This window comes from Rousettus aegyptiacus, unplaced genomic scaffold, assembly GCF_014176215.1.
Source record: "Rousettus aegyptiacus isolate mRouAeg1 unplaced genomic scaffold, mRouAeg1.p scaffold_m13_p_6, whole genome shotgun sequence".
NCBI lineage: Eukaryota > Metazoa > Chordata > Mammalia > Chiroptera > Pteropodidae > Rousettus > Rousettus aegyptiacus.
The window spans coordinates 56,197,587-56,218,780 of record NW_023416309.1 but is presented as its reverse complement, the minus strand read 5'-3'; the positions used below and the strand labels follow the sequence as shown (position 1 = coordinate 56,218,780).

The 21,194-nt window shown below is 35.5% G+C and overlaps 1 protein-coding gene and 1 long non-coding RNA gene across 7 annotated transcripts in view; one reads left to right on the top strand and one right to left on the bottom strand.

The window, feature by feature from the left end:
* Window positions 1–21,194, top strand: part of EEF1AKMT2 (EEF1A lysine methyltransferase 2) — a 30,161-nt gene that overhangs the window by 3,102 nt on the left and 5,865 nt on the right. For 3 of the 6 annotated variants that reach the window (XR_004951390.1, XM_016118490.2, XM_036222746.1), the window contains exons 4-6: window positions 10,929–11,036; window positions 13,312–13,528; window positions 17,368–18,090. Coding sequence is in view for 4 of the 6 variants with exons in the window: in XM_016118490.2 (XP_015973976.2) it covers window positions 10,929–11,036; window positions 13,312–13,528; window positions 17,368–17,462 (420 nt within the window). In the remaining 2 variants the exon portion in view is untranslated. Of the gene's footprint in view, window positions 1–10,928; window positions 11,037–13,311; window positions 13,529–17,367; window positions 18,091–21,194 lie in introns of those variants that run through there. The other 3 variants (XR_004951389.1, XM_036222745.1, XM_016118492.2) reach the window with 3 other exon arrangements.
* Window positions 5,868–7,616, bottom strand: LOC107497071. The gene is made up of 2 exons (XR_001593713.2): window positions 7,504–7,616; window positions 5,868–5,899 (listed from the first exon to the last, which is right to left on the bottom strand). It is a non-coding gene; the product is annotated as an uncharacterized LOC107497071 (long non-coding RNA).

Below are 21,194 nucleotides of genomic sequence, written 5' to 3'. Positions count from 1 at the left end.
GAAAAATGTGTAATAAACTTTCTGAAACATGGAGACATATAGCATATGTATATTAAAATGAACAGATCAAAAGAGTGTGGCCCAGTTATCAGTGAACACACCTATGTAATTGGTCAAGAGGAATATTACAGAGTCTTAAAGCTCCACTTGAACTCTACCAATTCTCTCTAAATGACTCCCTCCGTCCTCTCTAAAGGTGACCACTAACCAGTAACCACAGGGAATTTTAACATAGATTTATCTGTTCCTGAATATGTAAATGGAAGTCTTCACTGTGTTTTTTTAGTGTCTTTCACTCAGCCTTCTGCAAGATTCGCTCAAGTTGTTGCAGTAGTTCATTCATTTCCATTACTGTATAGGATTCCTTTACACGATTATACCACAGTTTTATTTATTCATTCTGCTTTTTACCTGTAGATTCTTTTGCATTTTAATAGTTTACTTGTAGAGGCTAACGATAATGATTTATCCTTTGAGACATAGTTTAACTGTAGATTCTTTTAGATTTTTTACATATATTTATATGCACACTGCAAAATGATAGTTTTATTTCTTCCTTTCCAATCCTTCATAACTTTCCCCACCCTTGTTACACTGTCTAGGACCTCCCGTAGAATGCTGAAAAGAAGGGGCCAGAAGGCATTATCTTTTTTGCTCTCAGAGAATGCTTTCAATGTTGCACTGTTAGGTGTGATGTTATCTTTTAAGTTTGTTTTGTGGATTACTCTGTTACTAGGTTAAGGAAGTTTCTTCCTGCTTATTTGCTAAGTGTGTGTGAGCATGTCTCATGACTCTCGTTATCAGTTTTTTTTTATCATGATAATTATCTGAATTTCTCATTTAGTCTGTTCATGTTGATGAATTACAGTGATCATTTTCAATGTTAAATATATTCCTGGATAAATCCAACATATATTATTGGATTCAGTTTGTTAATATTTTGTTTAGGAATTTTGCAACTTTGTCTATGAGAGAGATCATACCACATTTTTTCTTTCTTGTAGTGGCCTTGTCAAATTTTGATATCAGGTTACGCGGGAATCATTAAATGAGAACCTGTTTTTGACAGTTTGTGGACGATTGTTGTGTAATTTTTTTTTTCCATTCAGTGTTTGGTAGAATTCACTGGTGAAACCACCTAGACTTGGAGTTGCTTATGGGAAGTTTTTCTCTGTTTTAACGTGAACTTATTTAGTGAATTATAATACACATATTGAAAAGTGAGCAGATCATAAGTGTATACATAGCTCTCACAGAATGAACACCTATGTCACTCATCAACCTGATCAAAAAAGAGAACATTGTTAGCACCACAGAAGTCCCTTCGTGGCCCCTGCCGCTCCTTCCCTTCTAAATAAAGGTAGCCACTGTCATGACTTCTCACATTGTGTTAAGCTGTTTTTGATAATGGCTGTACTTGTTTCTCATTGTGGTTTTAATTAACATTTCCCTGATTACTAATGATGTTGAGCACTTTTCATGTGCTTACTTGTCATCTGTATATCTTTTGGGAAATGTGTATTCAAATCTTTTGCCTATTTTTAAATTGGGTTGTTTATTTACTTACTGTTAAGATTGGAGAATTCTTTCTGTATTCTGGATATAAGTTCTTTGTTAGGTATATGATTTGTAAGTGTTTTCTCCTGTCCTTTGCCTTGTTTTTTCATTCAACAGTGTCTTCTTGAAGAGCGGTTCTTGATTTTGATGAAGTTGAATTTATGAATTTTTTCTCCTACAGATTGTGCTTTTGTTGTTATAGTAAAGAACTCTGCCTAAGCCAGGGTCACATAGATCTTCTGTGTTTTCTTTGAAAGTTTGAAAGTTTTACTTTTTATATTTAGATCTATAATTTGTTCTGAGTAAATTTTTGTGTAAGGTTGGACATACTGGTTGAGTTCCTTTTTTCTTTTTTTTTCGTATGAATGTCAAATTGTTCCATTTGTCATTTGTTGAAAAGATTATCCTTTCTCCATTACGTTGAGTTTTGTCTGCTTAACTTGATGTAAATGGTATCATGGTATCCTTGGGCATGCACTTTTTTTCTTCTACCTGGCTTCTTTGGGTGAACATGGATTTGTGAGGTTTATTCATGTTTATTCATGTTATATGTAGCACCAGATTGCTTCATTTAGTTGTGGAATAGTATACTATGTGAAAATAACCACAATTTTCTTATTTAGTTAGTTATTCACTCCTACATTCATTCAGTCTCCTGTCGATGGACATTTGGGCTGTTTCCAAATCTGGGTTATTATGAATATCGCCTGACAGTTTTCCAAAACGGTTCTACTAGTTTGCACTCCTGTTGACCACGTGAGAATTCCAGTTGCTCTACATCCTCGCTAACACCTGGTCTTTTCAGTATACGCAGTTTCAGTGATTTCAGTAGGTGTGTAGTAGTGTCTAGCGGTTTTGGTCTCATTTTTTTGGTGACTGAAGATCCTGAGGACATTGTCATATGTTTTTTGGCTACTTGACTGTTCTTCTTGGTGATGTGTTTAAGTTTTTTTGCCCATTAAAAAAATTAGGTTGCTTGTCTTTTTCTTACTGATTAATAGTAGTTTTTTATATTTCTGTATGCATGATCTTTTCATTGCAGATACCTTGATCTAGTCTGTGGCTTGCCTTTTCACTTTTGTAATATTATCTTTTGATGAATAGAAGTTTTTAATTTTAATAAAATTTCACATATCATTTTAAAAAAATGATTAGTGCTTTTTTGAGTATCTTTGCCTCCCCAGAGTTATAAAGATATTTTCCTGTGTGTTCTAGAAGCTTTATTGTTTTCCTTTTCACATTTAGGATCCAATTAATTGTTGGGTGTTTTGCGCGATAGAGGTCGATGTTTATTTTTTCCCTGTGAATATCCAGATAACCCAGCACCATCCATTGAAATATTCTTTTCCCTCATTGCACCTCTGTCCTGTCCAGTAATGGTGTATGTTCAGGTTTGTTTCTGGCTCTGCTGTTCTGTTCCTTTGGAGAGATATATATATATATATATATATATATATATATATATATATATATATGTATTTATTTAACCTTAACGCCAGTGCCGAATTGTCCTAATTACTGCAGCTTTAAAAGTTTTCATATTTGGTGAATGTAAGTTCTCCAACTTTGATATTTTCTATTGTTTACTTGGTGATGTTACTTAGCTCTGTGTACTTATTTAAATTTTAGAATCCTATCACTTTGCAGGAAAAAAGCTCTCCTGGGATTTTGATTAGGATTGCATTGAATTTACAAATCAATTTGAGGAGGATTTATATCTTTACAGTATTGAGCCTCTGAATGCATGAATGTGATGTGTTATGCTTCATTTTCTCTCAGTAATATTTTGTGATTTCCCCTGTGGAGATCTTAATATCTTTTCGTACATTGATTCCCAGATGTTTGTATTTTTGTTTATAATTGTTATTGTTATGCTTTTAAAATTTTATTTTCTAGTTTACTGCTAGTACATAGAAATACAACAGATTTTTATAATGATCTTATGTCTAGTAATTCACATTCTAATAAATTTAGAATTTTTTGATTTTTTTAATGTATACAGTAATGCCATGTGTAATTTTATTTCTTCTGTTTCGATCTCAGTATCTTGTTTCTTAAAATGCTGTGTGCAGTGTTGAAGCTGATAGCCTTGTAACATTGCCTATTATACAAGACAAGCTTTAATATTTCATCTTTAAATATTACGTAAGCTGTAGGTTTAGTCTATCAGATTGTGTGTGTTCCTTTGTATTCCTAGTTGAAGTTTTAATATAAATGGGTGTGGCATTGGTTTAGTTGCTTTCTTTGATATCCATTGAGATGATCAGATGATTTTTCTTGATTCTGTTAATGTCGGGGGGGGCATCTAAATTTTTTTTTTTTTTTTTTTTAGGCGAGGCAACCCTTGGTTGACTTCACAGATTGCAAGGATCTTGTCATCTTACAATCCCTTATTTTTTTGTTTTTTACACCTATAGTACCTGGTCTTCCTAGGTGGTCTCCCATCCAAGTACTAACCAGGCCCAACTCTGCTTAGCTTTCCAAGATCAGACGGGATCCCGGTAGCATGGCTGTAGACCTACATTTTTTTAGTTGACATTTTTATTGAGATAATATCATTTTAGTGATAAATTGTTCAATGTTAAAACCAACTTCCATTCCTGAAGTTAACCAAGTTTGATCGTGGTGTATTAGCCTTTTCATGTATTGTTGGATTTGAGTTGATATTTTCTTAGGATTTGAGAGATTTGCCAGTAATTTTCCTTACTTGCAATTTTCATGTAAGGTTTTCATATAAAGGTTATGCTGGCCTTATATAATGATATGGGAAGTGTGTTTGTTTTTTTTTTATTCTTTGGGAGAATTTGTGTAAGTTGCCTTTGTTTCTTCCTTAAAATGTTTGGAAGAATTCATGGCGATAGCCTCTGAATGTGAAGACTTTCTTGTAGGGTTTGAGTCAGTTTTGTGTTTTTTAAGAAATTTATCCATTTATCTAAATTTTAAAATTTTATTGGCACGAAGTTATTCATAATTTCTTGTTCAACTTTCAAAAATTAACATGTAAAATTGACCCTTTTGTTACAGTTTTATGAATTTTAACACATGCTGGCATTCATATACTCATCACAAGATGTGGAATAGTTCCATCTGGAAAATTCTCACGCCATCCTGTGTGGCCATACCTTTTCCACCAGGTTAGCCGTTGATCAGTTCTCTGTCACTGCACTAGTTTTGTGTTTTTGAGACTTATGTGAAACAGGATCATGCAGTACATAACCTTTTGGGACTACCTACTTTTGCTCAGCATATGCTTTTTGCAGTTCCTCCATATTTTTGCTTGTATTAATAGCCATTTCTTTTTATTGCTAAGAAGCATTCTGCTCTATGGCTCTATCAGTTTGTTTATCCATTTCTTGTTGAAAGACATTGGGTTGTTGTTAGTTTTGGCAATTATGAATAAAGCTGCTATAATCATGTTCACAAAGATTTTTTTGTGTAAACGTTTCTCTAGTGTAAAACATATTAAAAACTTTCACCCATTTTTCTGAATGGATGCACCATTTTACATACATGAGCAATATATATGGTAATTCTAGTTGGTCTGTATGTTGCTGACAGTTGGAATTGTCAGTATTTTTCTGATATGTAAATAATGGCATCTAATCATGGTTTTTGTGTTTTCCTTCTGGCTAATGATGTCGAATGTATTTTCATGTACTACTCGCTACTCGTAGATCTTCGGTGAAATTTCTGTTTGTCTTTTGCTTATTTTTGGATTGAATTGTTGATTTTCTTACTGTTGTATTTTGAATGTTCTTTATATATCTTGAATACAAATTTTTCTCTTATATGTGATTGCAAGTGTTTTCTCTCAGTCTGTAGCTTTTCTTTTCATCCTCTTAACAGATGAAAAGTAAAGTTTAGAGCAAAAGTTTGTCATTTTGATGAAGTCCAGTTTATTGAGTTTTTCTTTTATGTATTGTGCTTTTGATGTCATGTCTAATAACTCATCCCTTTTCCATTTTTTCCCCCCTAAAAGTTTGAAAGTTTTACTTTTTGCATTTGGATTTATGATTCTTTTTGAATTAATTTTTGTATAAGATAAGAGGGTCAGGTTGAGATTTATTTATTTATTTTTTTGCATATGGCTGTCCATTTGTTCCAGTACCATTTATTGAAAAGACTGTCCTTTTTTCATGGAATTGCCTTTTCACCTTTGTCAAATATCAGTTGGTCATATTTTGTGTGAATCTATTTCTGGACTCTGTTCTGTTTTATTGATGTCCCTTTGCCAACATCATGCTGTTTTGACTAATGTAGCTTTTTAGTAAATCTTAAAGTTGGGTAGTGTGATTCTGCCAACTTCATTCTTTTTCACATGTTGTTTTGGCTTTTCTGTTTCCTTTTTCAAATAAATTGTAGAATCAATTTGTATATTTCTATAAAAGAATACATGCTGAAAATATGATTAGAATTGAGCTAAATCTAAAATTTGAGGAGAATTGATTTTACTATCTCGAGTCTTTCATAAAGTGTCTCTTCATTTATTTAGGTGTTCTGTGATTTCTTTCAATCAGCATTTTTTTAGTTTTTAGTGTACATATCCTGTACATGTTTTTTAGACTTATACAAATATATATTTATATATATACACACATATGTATATGTATACACACATTTGGGGAGGGTAGTATTTTAATTGGTATTGCTTTGTGAAGCTCAATTTCTAATTGCTTATTGCTAGAAATATAGTTGCTTTTTGTGTGTTGCCTTTGCATCCTGTTTTATTAGTTCTATGAGTGTTTTGGTGAATTTCCTTATGTAAACATGTCATTTGTCAATAGGGGCAATTTTGTTTTTTCCTTTCCAATTTGTATGCCTTTTCTTCCTTTTTCTTGTCTAATTAAACTAGGTCTTCCAATACAGTGTTTGACTAGGAGTGACGACAGGACATTTCTGCCTTGTTCTGAGTTTAGGGGATAACTCTTCAATTTTTCACCATTGAAGTATGATAATAGCTGTAGGATTTTTTTTAGATGCCCTTTATCAGGTTAAAGTATTTCTAGAATGAATGTTGAATTTTGTAAATTAAAAAAATGTTTTTACATCAAGGAATATAATCATAATCTTTTCCTGTTTTCGACTATCAGTATAGTGGGTTACATAGATTGATTTTTAGTTATTGAACCAGCTTTGTGTTCTTTGAATAAGCTCCATTTGGTCTTTATGCATTGCTGGATTCAATTTGTTAATATTTTGTTGAGAACTTTAAACAGCTATGTTCTCGGGGGATATTGGTCTGCAGTTTTCCGTTATCGTACTTTCTCTTGGGTGTATACCTCGGGTCATGCGTTGCCTGTGTTTAATATTTTGAGGAATCACTAGGCTGTTTTCACGGTGGCCGTACCATCGTACATTCCCACCAGTGCAGTATGAGATTTCTGGTTTCTCCATATTCTTACCAACACTTTTTATTATCTGTGTTTTTGATTGCAGCCATCCAAGTAGGGGTAAAGCTCAATTTCTGTATTAGTTGTTATATGATATATTTTTTTCCATTTTTTACGTTTAACCTGCCTATATTATTATATTCTAAGTGAATTTCTTGTGGTTAGCCTATAGTTGGGTCATGTTTTTTATCCGTTCTTACAATCTCTACCCTTTAATTGGTGTATTTTGAACATTTAGATTTAATGTAACTATTAATAGATTGATTTAGGTTTATTTACCATTTTATTCTTTACTTTTTCTTTATTACCTCTGTTTTTTATTCCTTTTCTCCTTTCCTGCCTCTTTTGTTTTATTTGAACATTTTTTAGTATTCCATTTTAGTTAGACATCTATTTCTATATCTGTCTTCGTATAGCTTTTTTAGTGATTGCTGTAAAGATTTGACTATAGCTATGTATTGCTTTTTTATTGTTTGCTGTGCAGATTACAATAAATATGCCTTTCACAGTCTACTTAGAAGCAGTGCTTTCCTGTTTAAAGTGGAATGTAGAGAACCTTACCACATGTGGGTTTTTTTATCTTCCCCACTTTATATGCAGTTATCTGAAATATTACATTTCTAGACACTGAAAATCTTTCTGGATATTGCTATAATTTTTCCTTTTAAACATTAAACATATTTCAAATAACTCAGGAGGAAAATAATAGTTAATTATGTTTACCCAGATATTTACTTTTGCTTTTCTTCCTTCCACCTTTATCTTTTAAGTTTGTTTGTTTTCAGTATTATTTCTGTTCTGTGTAAATAACTTTCTTCAGGAATTATTTTCGAGAAGTTTTCTTGGCAATAAGTTTCCTTAGTATTTCTTCATCTGACAATGTCTTTATTTCACCTTTACTCCTAGGAGGTGTTTTTGCAGAATGTAGAATTCTTAACTGTTCTTTTCTTTCAGTACTTTAAATATGTTATATCACTTCTTTCTGACATCCATGGTTTCTGATAAGAAATCTGAAATCATTTGAATTGTTGTGTTTCTATAAGTAATGCGCCATTTTTCCAAATGCTTTCAAGGTTTTTCCTGTGTCTTAGTTTTCAGCAATTTGCTGCTTAAGTTTCCATGTGGTTATCCTATTTGAGATTCACTGAGCTTTTTGAATCTGAGAACTCATGTCTTTTGTCAAATTTAGGATATTTTAAAACTTCGTTTCTTCAAATTTTTTTTTCCTGTGCCACACTCTTTCTTTTTCATAGTCCTAAGTATCAATGTTAGACCTTTTTGTATTCCAATAGGTCCCAGAGGATCTATTCATTTTTTCCTGTTTTCCTCTTTGTTGATCAGACTTGATCGTTTCTACCGATATGTCTTCAAGTTCACTGACTTTTCTTAGCTCATTTTCATTCCGATATTGAATCCATATATTGTTTGATAGTCTCTTAAGGCCCTTTTAAGTTCTCCCACATACTTTCTTTATTTACCTTTTGACTTATTTGTTGTAGAAGGCAGTATATTAGTCCCAAATTAGGTCATCTAACCTCTGTAGTATCATTTAACATGTTTTCCTTGTATTTTATGTAGGTGGGAAGTTAGATCTAGAATAAGGGTCAGTAAACTACAGTTTGTGAGTTAAATCTGGATTTCCCCTGTTTTTATAAATATTTATTGGAATACAGCCACACTCACATTCGCATGATACCTGTGGCTGCGTGTGTGCTGTAGGGGCAGAACTGAGTAGTTGTGACAGGGACTTTAGGGTTGGCAAAGCCTAAAATATTTATGCTGTTTTTTTAAAGAAAATGTGTGCTCTGATTGTGAGTTTTATCAGATTTTTTTTTAAACAAGTATACTTAATAAGTGGAAGTATATATCTGACCATGTGGCACATAATGGTCGTCCGTATTGTTTTTTAATAACCATTGCTTGTAGTGAGCACTTTTTCAGTGATCGTCCACATTTTTGATGCATAAATATGTATTTTTTGGCTGGGTATATAATTTTAGATTGGACTTTTTCTTTCACTGTCTTTGGCTTTCATTCTTTATGGCTCGCTGCTAGTCGTCAGTCATATTGTTGGTCTTTCTTAGGTAATTTCTCGCCCTGTATTCCTCACTCTTCACTCCTACTCCCTGGATGCTTTTGAGATTTTTCTGGTTTTGATTTCATCAGCTCTATTATACTTTACTGGTTTTATTATTTTTTTAATGCCTTAGCATTACAGCACTTCTTGAATCTATGTTGTGTTCCTTCATTGGTACTAGAATATTCTGCCATTATACTATTTTTCTTCTACCGCATTCTCATTTTCTCTTCTATAAGATTCCTGTTATATGTGTTAGATATTATACTTTGTGCTGTATTATGTCTTTTATGATCTTTATTCTTTTTGATTTTCTATCTTTTCATCATTCTGTGCTTAACAGGGGTATTTTCTTCTAACCTTTCTTCCAGTTCACTTTTTTATTTCTGTGTCTAATCCGTTATCAAGCCCACCTTTCACTTTCTTTAATTATTGCATTTTTCATTTGTTATTTGTTTGGTTCTTTGTTACAGTTTTCAATTCTCTGCCAAATCCTCCAAATTGTTATTCATTTCAGTTGTTCGAAAATATGTTTATCATTGTTTGGATCTTCTGTGGGTCTTTTTCTAATTTCAGTTTTTCCCCTTGGTTTTGGTTATTTATTGTTTCCTTGAATGTCTTTTTATTTTTCACCGAGAGCCAGAAATTAAGCATGAAAAATATTGGGAGATATTTTGAGGCTTTGGATGATTGTTCTATAAACCTAAAATATCTACATATGATTTTTATAAGTTCTTTTAGAAGAATAAACGTGGGAGAAGAGAGAATTGGTAAGAGTCAATTAGTAGAATTGTCCTGTGTTCTAGGTCTAATAGAGAAGGAATTAAAGGAAAAAGGTAAAAAAAATGAAGACCTCAGAGTGTATGGAAACAGCTTGGAAGAGTAGGAGGTTGGCATCAAAGAAGAGATATTAGACCTTAAGATTACAAATAAAGGGAACAAAATGCTTTTTGGAAATAATTGCTATGTTCTGTGACTTTAGGTTAGGAGTCAGTCACAGGGCTGAAAAGTCTGGGTAAGTCTTGATGGGGTCAGAGTAGATTAAGTTTTGAAGGAAGTAATCATTAAGTAAATTGTAAAGAGCAGGAAGAGAATTTCAGGCTACGCTGTGCGTTCACCTTCTTCTGTAGACTTCCTTTGCGATTACCTCAGCCCGATTCGTCTGAGATGTTCAGCATAGTTAGGGGGTGAGAGCAAAGAACAGAAGCCGTCGCGCTTTGCCACAGGAGCTGGACACCCTGAGGTTCACGTGGCTAGTGAATGGCTGGGACTCAGCTTCCGTCTCAAAGCTCTTCAGTCCACTGAGCTTCCTTTAACTCTGTAGAGGCATTCATACCTGCTTAACCTACCTCGCAGGTTTTATTTTTAAATATCTATTGGAATGTATGAAATTACTTCAAAAACAAAAATACTATGCATATGTAAGGTGATTGATAATCACATGGTTGTTGGAGAGTTACATTATTAATAATTGAAGGAAAAATTAAATCAGAGACTTATTATATACACATTTAATTTATTAATATAACTTAATCATGTTAAATAAAATTTATGACATTTTTGTGTGAATTAGCGTATCAACATCAGAAGTTAATACTACATTTTTCTGCTTGAGGGCAGAAATATTATGCATGCAAGTATTCTCATTGTCTTTGAGAAAATGAATTTTGAAAAAGAAATCAAATATTATAAAAGCAATGAATTGTCACATTATATAAATGTAAACTTTTAGTTTTATTTAGATTCTGCAATAAAATTTAAGCTTGTGATTATTGGATGGTATAGGTTACTTGATCTGTTAAAAAAAATGAAACAGCCCCAGTCCTAAAGGGATATTTTATTTCATAGGCAAAACAGTATATTAAAACTTTTTAAAACTAAAATATAAAATTCTCTGTCTCTAGGCAAAATTTGGTTTTTCTGATATTACTGGAATCGATTACTCTCCTTCTGCAATACAGCTTTCTGGAAGTATTATAGAGAAAGAAGGTTTATCTAACATTAAGTTGAAGGTAACTAATTGACATTACTATAACATTTTTATTTCTAATATGTTATAAAGTTTAAATGTTTCTAAAGTATATTAATTTTCTGACATCGTCTGGACTCATACAAACTAAGGATCAATCATAAGTAATCCAAAATGAAATATTTTTAGGTAACTATTAAAATTTCGAGTCTTGTCAGCTTGGAGAAGTTATTTTTTCTTCTTACGCTTGAGCACGCATGTTCATTCCCTCCACCTACCTCTGGTGATTGCAGACAGATACAAATAATAGCTAACTTTGGGATAACTAGATCAAAAAGTCGTAAACGCCTAAAGTGATAAATTAGTTTATTTTTGTGATCTTTGAGGAGATGATGTCTCTTGCATTTATATTTCTAGCTTAGGCTTTTCCTCTGAGCTCTAGAATTATATAAAAACTATATTCTACGGATCCCCTTAGATAGATAGTAGTATCTCAATCCAAAATGAAACTCCCAGTTTCCCCCTTAAACCTGCATCTCCTACCTCCTCCCCGTATCTGTTAATGAGATCACCATTCATTCACCAGTTACATTCACCCCAACCCAAGAAGTCATCCTTGATCCTTCTCTTTCTTTTAAATCTTATATCCATTTGTGTTGGTTTTATTTCGAAAGCATATGAGGAACATGATCATTCCTTGATATCACTGCTACCTCCCAAGTCCAAGCCACCACCGTTTCCTGCCTAGACGACTGCAGTGGCCTCTTACGTGGCCTCCCATTTCTACTCTTGCTGCTCCCACGTCCATGACCGCAGGGCAGTCAGACTTCTCTTTTAAAATGAGAATCAACTCCTGGGACTTCTTTGCTCACCTGCCTCCAAGGGCTACCCCACTGCATCCAGAGTGGGATCTGAACCCACCCAGCCTTCCAGAGCCCTCGTCGATTTCCTTGTGCCCTCTCTAGCACGAACGCTGCAGTCACCCTGGCCGGCTTTCTGTTCCTGACGCACGGCAAGCCTGTTGTTCTCCAGTCCTCGTGCTGTTCTCAGCATAGAGTAGTCAGTCTTGCCTCAGACCTTAGCTCGTTTGGCTGTCCTCATCTTTCAGAGCTCTGTTCAGGTGTTACGGTCTTAGGCCTTTTCTGACCACCTTTTCTAAGACTTTTCTCTTCCCAGTCATTGTCTTCATTCTGTTTTTATTTTCTTCATATTACTTTATCTGAAGTTATTTGTTTAGCTGATTTATTATTTGCTTTTCCCTTTAGAGAATATAAGATACAACTGTTACATTGCTGTTATATTCCTGGAGCCTGAAAAGTCCCTGCATATAATAGGTGTCTGCGAAATATTTGTTGAATAAATGTGTACTTTCACACAGGCTTTTAGGATAGGAACGCCTCCAAACTCTGCTCTTGAGAGCAGTAGGCATGATTTACTTCCAGTGTGAGGAGCACTTGGGTGCGGGGGAGGGGGAGACGTACATTCCAGTGGATGTGAATGTAAGAGCCCCGTCGATGAGGGATTTTCAGATAATACACTGCTTACGGTGACTTTGTTAAGTTCGTGTGACTAATCATCAGCTAATTGTGTACTTTCTCAAGGTAGCTTTTCAGAATTAGTATTATTGGCAAATTTTGAATATTTTATGAAATTGAGGCAGTGAACTATTTCAGATTGTTATAATGTTATCAGTAGGTTATTGAAAATGAATGAAAAAAGAATGAGGTGTTGATATATAACTTTCTAAATTCTAAAGTGAACGATATTTATAAAGTTAAGTAATTACAGTTTAAACAGTCATTTGATTTCTTATTCATTATATCATTTGCTTTGTAAGCTGCTGAGTCAAGGTAGAAGAACTTTTGTGTACCACATTTATTTTAGATCATACAACCAGTAATATCAGGTGAAAATCTTCTAATTTCCAGTGACCTGTTTGAGTTCCAGATAATTTTTGCCATTTTTAAGAATAGGTCAAATACTCTACTTTTTGCCCAAAAAGCTTTTTCATGAGCCAGGCCCATGAGCTCTGTTATGTGCCGGCATTGTTAGGCAGCACACCTGGCTTTGATTTGTTTCCAAATTTGTAGAGATTTGGAATGTCCAGGAAACTCTGTCAGTCTTACTAATCTTAGCTTTAATGATCTTGGAATGAAGCACATAAAAGTTAGCTATAAAGTTGAAAATATGTTTATTACATGTAAAATACCATCGTAATGAATGGGTCCTTTTATCTATAACTTTTTACAGATTGTCACTTAAATTCAGTAAAGATCGTGTGTTAATTGTTCTCACATAGACATTGATTTTTAATATAGGTAGAAGACTTTTTGAATCTTTCCACAAAGCTGTCTGGATTTCACGTTTGCATTGACAAAGGGACATTTGATGCCATAAGCCTTAATCCTGACGGGGCAGCTGAGAAGAGGAAGCAGTATGTGAAATCTCTCTCCAGAGTGTTGGATGTGAAAGGCTTTTTTCTAATAACGTCATGTAATTGGACCAAGGAGGAGTTGCTAGATGAATTCAGTGAAGGTAACTGGCTACATGTTGTTTAAATGTGCGCCTACCTCAGGTTTAATGCACTTAAGTAGGTATTTTTTTTCTTGGTGTTATGTAGCATTTTACTTTCTTGTTTGTGAGAATTGTCTGCTTTTCATCTCTATTAATATCCTTTGTAATACTTTTTACTGTATATGCAAAGCACAAAGAAATAATATTGGTTGAGATCCAGATTCCTTTTTAAAAATTTCCAAGAAATCCTGGCAGTTAAGTACTAAAATTTATGAGTCTATAAAAATTAAGTTCATTTAAACTGTATAATCTGTTAGAGAAACAAACAAAGCGCATATATTGTGCTTCTGACTTTAGCGCACAGTATATACTAGTAATCGATCAGTAGTAGTAGTAACCAGTAATAATGCAAATGGAAGTAGTATTTTTTAAAGTCTTATGAGAATTTTAATTTTTTTTCCCCTCTTGAATCTCCCCCCTGCCCCCCACTTCCAACTCATGACCTATGGATATTGCTGTCTTTTTCTTAAGAGCTGGATCCCTGAAGGCGGAGCATCTCCCCCTACACGCTTGGGGTACGCACCCGGTGCACTCGGGGGGCCTGGCGCACCTGGGGCCTGGCCCGTGGCTCCACCGGGGGGGTGCACCCGGGACCTTCTGCGTGTAAAGCAGACGTGTGGAGTCGCCCCTAGAATTTTAATTTTAAAGATACTTCATCTTGCTAGTGATCATTTAGATGTTTAGGATTTGTCTTCTTTTTTTCAGGGTATATGGAACGATTCACGGCACAAAAACAAAATGTAGAGGCTTGATAATAGAAATATTATTCTTGAGGAAATCTCTACCTTTTTCAAGATTTTTGGTGCCAAGACAGGATCCTTTTTTGTGTCATGAGTAAAATGTAATAAGTGCTGTGTCTGCACAGTGAGCATTTTGTGAGAATCAGGACTTGATAATCTGTACACAAGTAGTTCGAGTTCCTTGCCGTACTGTTCCTTGCCTGTTTGAAGGAACATTTCACCTGCCAGTTTATTTGTGCAGTGCACAGGCATTTCTGGGAAAGTATTTGGAGAATTTATAACTAGATATTTGCTTGTTTTTTCCTTAGAATCCTTTTCAGATTAGGATTAAGTTATAGAAAGGACTGAGGAATTTTCAGGGTGGAGTATTGATAAATGATATGGTACTAAATTTGTGGTTAAATTGTAAACTTCACTTGTCACAAGCTAATGGGAAATGAATTTGTAACCATACTGCATGTATTTTATCTTAGTTTGTTTTCTCGCTGGTAATAAGGGACCAGGCAGTAGGAGGGAGAACCCGTAACACATGCCCTTTTGTGTGCGTGCAGTGGCTTTGGCAGGTTACAGAACGTAAAACCTGAAGAGTTTGAGGCTTGAAATGGGAGCCTGGGGCTTCATTACTGTTGCCTCTGGAAAACTAGAATTATATGTGATTTATTGTCTTTTATTTTATGCCATTAATTTTATTATCTTCCATGTTAAATTTGTTTCCTTTAGAACTGTTGAGGCCCCGTGTCAATAGTCGTTCCTTCTTCCTGAAGCTTGACACTTTTAATAAATGCTCGGAGTTACACTGCATAGAGCAGGTTCCTTTCCTGGTTTTTAAATACAGGTGTTCTTTCTCTCTTACTCCTGGAACCACCAGACAAAAACATATTTGTCTGTCTTTGATAATGAGGAACAGACTTTAGCCTGGTAAAGAGTGCTTAAAAATGTGTCTGTGTCTGAGAACTACTGAGTAAATTCTTTGACTCGTGTTCACTTTTAGAGCTTAAAACAGAATTTAAATAAGTGAAACGTTATGACAAGGAATGTTAAAGAAGTAATTACATACACCGGAGTACTTCGAGGCATGCCTCTCAGAGTGGTTTTGGAGCCGGGTCCGGGACACTGGCAGGACACACCGCCACCCGTCACTGCCGAAGCTCTTGTCACTGGCATCTCAAGCTTGGCTTCCACGGTCTCTTTTGCATAGAGTAAAGCTCACTTCACCAATCCCTTAGGGTTCTTTGCCTCTTTCCTTGTTGGAAACATAAATGTTTATAAAACCGTTGAAATGAAGCTTGCACTTTTCCTTTATAGCCTCTTTTGTATAAACATTTTGTGGTGTCACATGTCTTGGTGAGGATTACTTGAAACATTTGCCAGGTGTTAGGGTGTTCTCATTTGATGTCCAAGGAACTTGACTTTCTTACAACTGCTAAATTAAACCACCAAATCCTATTTTACTGCAAAAGTAATCCAGATTCATTATGAAAAATATTGAAAAATGTCAACCCCAACATGTAAGCATAGAGATTAACATAATTAAAATCATTTGTTATCTATCTCTGGAATACAACCATTTTTAATATTTTAGTGTATTATCTGTTGAAATATAATAATTTCAGTTCTGTAGAGTTAGTTCAGGGAGTTAAAAAATTAGTAGTGGAAAATTCACAGACAGTTCCATTTTTCTCTTGAAAATTTTTATTATGAAATATTTTAAGCATAAGTAAAATTTCAGAAGCAAATATGGGTGTGTACTCATGTACCCACCACAATGGCTCCATTTTTCAGTGTTAAAATATATCGTGTTATTAGAAGACCTATCCTTTGGAAAACTTTTCTATGATCGGTTTTTAATGAACATTTTAGCATTTAGTTATTTGTTAAGATTTAGTGGTTTGATTAAGAACACGAATTAGAATGTATGATGAAAGTATGAAAGACCAAGTGATGAAATAATATGTATCCCTTTTAACATTTTTTTCTGTTTACAAGAGTTATTTGAGCCTCAAGCTCAAAGCGTAGAAACTTAGAAAATGTAGATACCCCCTAAAGGAAAAAAATTCCCAAACTAAAAGTCCATTACTGTGGGAAACATGGTTAATAACTGACCTTTTAGCCTTGTCTTATTTTTTAAAACGAAATAATAAAACGTTAAATTTCCACTTTATTTTATAGTTTAGGAAAGCACCACATTATCTCATGTCGATCTTTACAGAATTGCTGGAAGTTAGATGGGGCATTGGCGTCTGTAGCATCCTCGTGTAGGAACTGCAGATCCTGCGTAAGGTCGCTTTCCTGGCATAGCTCTCGCCTAGTAAGCGGTAGAGCTGGGACTTGAACCCAGGACTTTTAATACAAGTTATTTACTTATTTTTAAACCACACTGCTTTACTTCAAAGGTTACTAGTTCCTTGTCTTCCCAGATCCTTCATTAGTTCAGTTTGGGTTTTCCTCTTTGGTTACAAATTCTTTTATTGCAGTAAAAAATACATAACATGAGATTTTCCATTAAAACGTTTTTTAGCGCACAGTTCTGTGGCTTTAAGTACATTCATGTGGTTGTGCGACCATCACTACCAGCCATCTCCAGAACTTTTCATTTTACAGATTTATTGTTACTTCCATGTTATTAACCTTTCCGTATTAAGTGCTTTGGCGTGTGATGGGGTCAGCGGCGTTGCTGCAGACAAAGCCCTCAGCAGTGCCTGGTCCCTGGTGGGGACATGGTGGCCGCTTCCCACCAACAAGCTGGCGGAGGAGGCCACAGGAGGTGCAGGGGTGCAGAGGTGGGAAACGGGGTGGGGAGGAAACGGGGCATGGATGGAGAGAAGGCCTCTTTTCTGCAGTTCGTTTTTAGTCTTGTCTGTTTCTTGTTCAGTTCAAAGTGTTTTGGGGTGTACACACATTGTGTGTAAGTACAGTAGAATTGAAAAATCATAAAATTGAGCCACAAATCAGTTTGGAATCACATAGTTTTATAAGGGATTCAAAAGTATATTTTTAATACAACGTCTCTTGACGGTGAGATCTAATCTCTAATAAGAGTATTTTAATTTCGTCTGACAGGATTTGAACTTCTCGAAGAGCTGCCGACACCCACGTTCAGCTTCGGAGGTGGATCTGGGAGCAGTGTGGCGGCGTTGGTTTTCCAGAAAACGTGAGGCTTCTCCCTGGACAAATTCAGTTAGCTTTTAAAGCAGCTCTACATCAAAGTGCACCTGACACAGAAAATGCAAGTGCAAATAAATGCTTAGTAAGTACACAGGATGCACGTGCAGACATAAAGGGCTGGTAAAAAAAAGTCACGAGCATGTAAGTGGTGGGGCTCTAGAGATCAGCCAGGAGTAATTTAAAATTTCTTTTGTATTTGAAATGTAAATATTTTTCTTTTTGGTTGAAAAATTTCCTGTAACTGCTGAACAGTGGAAAACTTTAAAGCAGTAAATGAATTTACAGAAAGCATGTATTTCTTCATTTTTGTGCCTTGGTAAAATTGAATTGGATATAGCTCTTTATGAAGATTTGACCAAACTATTCCAGGGCCAGAATAATAAGCAAAACGACTTTCTCAGTGTTTTATTAGAGCATTTGTGAAACATAATAAGCATACTAATTTTGGTTCAATGGTGGTTATTTTTAAAAATTAATATCTGAGAAAATCCTCCAACGTTCATGTAAATAATTAAAATCAGATAAATATATCAGTTGACAAATAATTGAGCTTGTATTTTGTGGCTGATGGGATTTTACACACCATGAGGGTAAATAAAGTAGAAGGAAGACAAGAGAGGTACTGTTCGCGTTAGCTTGATGTTCAGCGGCACTGTCTTCCTGGTCCTCCCAGCGTCTTCTCCAGGTGTGTGTGGCTTATTCCTGTTTCTGCGTATCAAACAGCTAGGACAGGATGAAACCAGGCTTCTTCTCTGGGTCTGACGCTAAAGCCCATTCTCTTCCCCGAGATAGTCTGCCTCCCAGATGCCAAGTCTGCGTTTATGGCATGTATAGAACTACAACCGGCGTTTAGAAAGTCCTGGCAGAGAAGTGGGGCCGTCGTCGGGAGCCCTGCAGCTCCTGGCGATGGTGTTGATCTGAGGACTGTGGGGACGTGCGCCGCCCTGCATTCTTTCACCGTCTCCCTGCTTGTCTTAGAAGACTCGTCTCATCCGGAACGGAATTGTGTCATTCTTCTGTGAAAGGGTGGTACAAGTTATATCTGTATCTACACCTGTATGTATCTGTGTGAGCCCCAAGGGATACGGGAACAAAGATGTTCTAGTTAGGAGCCAATTACTAAGAAACAGTTTTTTAATGTTTTTGAAAAGATAAGGTATATTAATATTTAATGCTGTTTCGTATTTGGGCTAATATTTTAATACTGGAGTCACAATATGAGTTTTTAAAGTGATGTATTTTTCGATGATTTTTAAGTTTTAGCCCTGTCGGGTTACTAAATGAACAGAATTTCCATTTGACAGATGTACTCTATAGCAAGCGTGGCGTGGCTTTGATTTTCATTGATGCCCCATAGTGGGGGCAGGGAGGGTGATTCGATTTAGATCAACATTAATCAACCATTACGATTACTGCCCGCCTTGCACAAAGTAACTGAAGACATTTATATGAACTTTCAACACAGATAACATTTTAGAAAAGCTTTCATTTTCTTTAACATGTAAAAAGTGAGAAAGTAAAAAATATGGGATTAAACTTTTTAAAATATTGTGTTGACTTTACAAAGTAGACATGGAATCTTACGCCATGGAAACAGAAATGGTTTTCTGGTCTTTGCTGTTTTCCACAGTATTCTTCCTTGAATTAGAATATGGTGCTCGTGTGTGAGCGCTCTTTTGGATCGCAGCTTGGCAGGCATGTGCTGTGGTAAAGCGCCAGGCTAACAGACTGAGACATTGGGTTCCATTCACTGATGGCTTGGAATTGGCTTTGTCGAGACCCTCCTCGGGTCACCGACTGTCACGTGGGTATGTTTGATCAGTTTGTAAAGATGAAGGATTTTTTTTTTCTTCTTTTTTTTAAGTAATCCTGGAGCTGTTGATAAGGTCAGGAAAAGGGAGTTGTCATCTCTTCTTATCAGTTTAATCCTGCTGGAAGCCAGCCTTTTGGAGGTTGAAATCAGAACAAATGGAAAGTTCATAAATGCTAACAATAAATTAGTATATTCAAATAATACCCTGCTTTAAAAACCAGGCGAGTAAATGCCCCAAGTCACTGAAGCAAGTCATAAATACGTTACTGTTAAACTTAGTTTTCTTAAATCACAGGAATATGTGGATAACTGAAAGAAATTATGCAGTTATAAAAGAGCAGCAAGTTATGCAGTGAGTGCTGTTTTCTCTGGATAAGAAGTTGGGATTGTAATTTTATTTCACCAAAAGACACTTATTTTGGGGAAACTTGTTTGAAATGCAAATGAGATTTCTCTTTGGAGCCTGCACAGAATTGTTGCTTTTCATCATGACGGTATTACTGCATAGCAGGCCACTTCTGTGGGTAGGAAGCATGTATGCAAAGTCCAAAGGGATTGGAGGCCTGAATGGGCGGTTACACCAATTAACAGATAGAAAATTTTCCGAACATTTTGTTTTAAGCCAGGTGCACAAGTTAGAGTTGCTTTTTGGGACTGGCATTTATGCATATGAGAATCAAACCTGACACTACTCTTGGCAGCTTGACCGAAGCCATTTTAAAATAAGCACAAACTGTCCTTTAATGAATTTTCTCCCATTGTAGTAGCAGGGAGTTTGCCTTTCGTCTTCATCTGTGATATGCATGCAATTTTCCATTTATTTGGTGGCGGAGGGAAGGGAGGTAAACATATACAAAAGGTTTTTAGTCTTTATACGAGTAGTATGTTTCAATTCACTTATTTTTAAATTTCTGTGATACCGTAATGCAGTACTATACGTTGACCTTAAATCGTATTCATCCAGAGTATAATAGAAACCATAATTTTTAAGGAATCTATATTAGTAATTAAGTTTTATATGGCTTTGAAATAATTTTCCTCAAATTAACATGCAAAGAAATCGAATATCCCTGCTTATGTTAATGGACTTTGATTCATGTTCTCTTAAATAATTTTATTTTATATATTTATGTTTGTGCACATGTGTCTGGTAGCCTGCAAAGAGAAAATGCACAAATGTGAAAAAGTCAGTTGTTCTCCAGGCCGGCATCCTCCTGCTGCGGGGAGACCTGGGTTTGATTTCCTGTGTCAGGCACTGTGAGCTAGAGAGTGTGGACTCCAGAGACAGCTTTCTGTGAGAGCAAGAGGCCAAGTGTCGTGTGTCCCACGTGGTGACCTCTTCAGCTAACTACGTGCGGGGGTCATTGATGGACTCTGAAAGGCGACTTGTCTGGAACGCTTCACTGGAAGGAGGCTGCCTGTTACCTGGGGCTTGCCTGTGGGGGACGAGGAGCATGGCAGATTGAAGGACAATTGCATAGTGGGGAAAAAATTAGGAAACTTGTCATTTCCCTCGGTTAGGCAGGAAACAGAGATGTCCTTAGAAGAAGGGGAGCACACGAGCATGTTTTATTAACAGTTAATGCAAGAAAATTAATGCTAATTTATTCTTCATACAAACCACGCAATTTGTTAGAAAAGTAAAAGAATAGTTGGAAATTCTTTGGTCGATTGATGGATTCCTATGTTAGGGGCATAGAAATGAAACTCGATGTTAAGCAGACAAATACCCAAGCCCATGGGCTACATAAATGCTGAATAAAATCAGCTCTGCAGTGGGACCCTGAAAAGCGAGGGTAAGAAGCCTAATGAATGATTGAATATGACCTTAGCGAATTCCCTGGAGTGTTGTTGAAAGATCATTCATTTCCAGCTTAGATGTCAAGATGGGCTCCAGTAACCAGAAAAA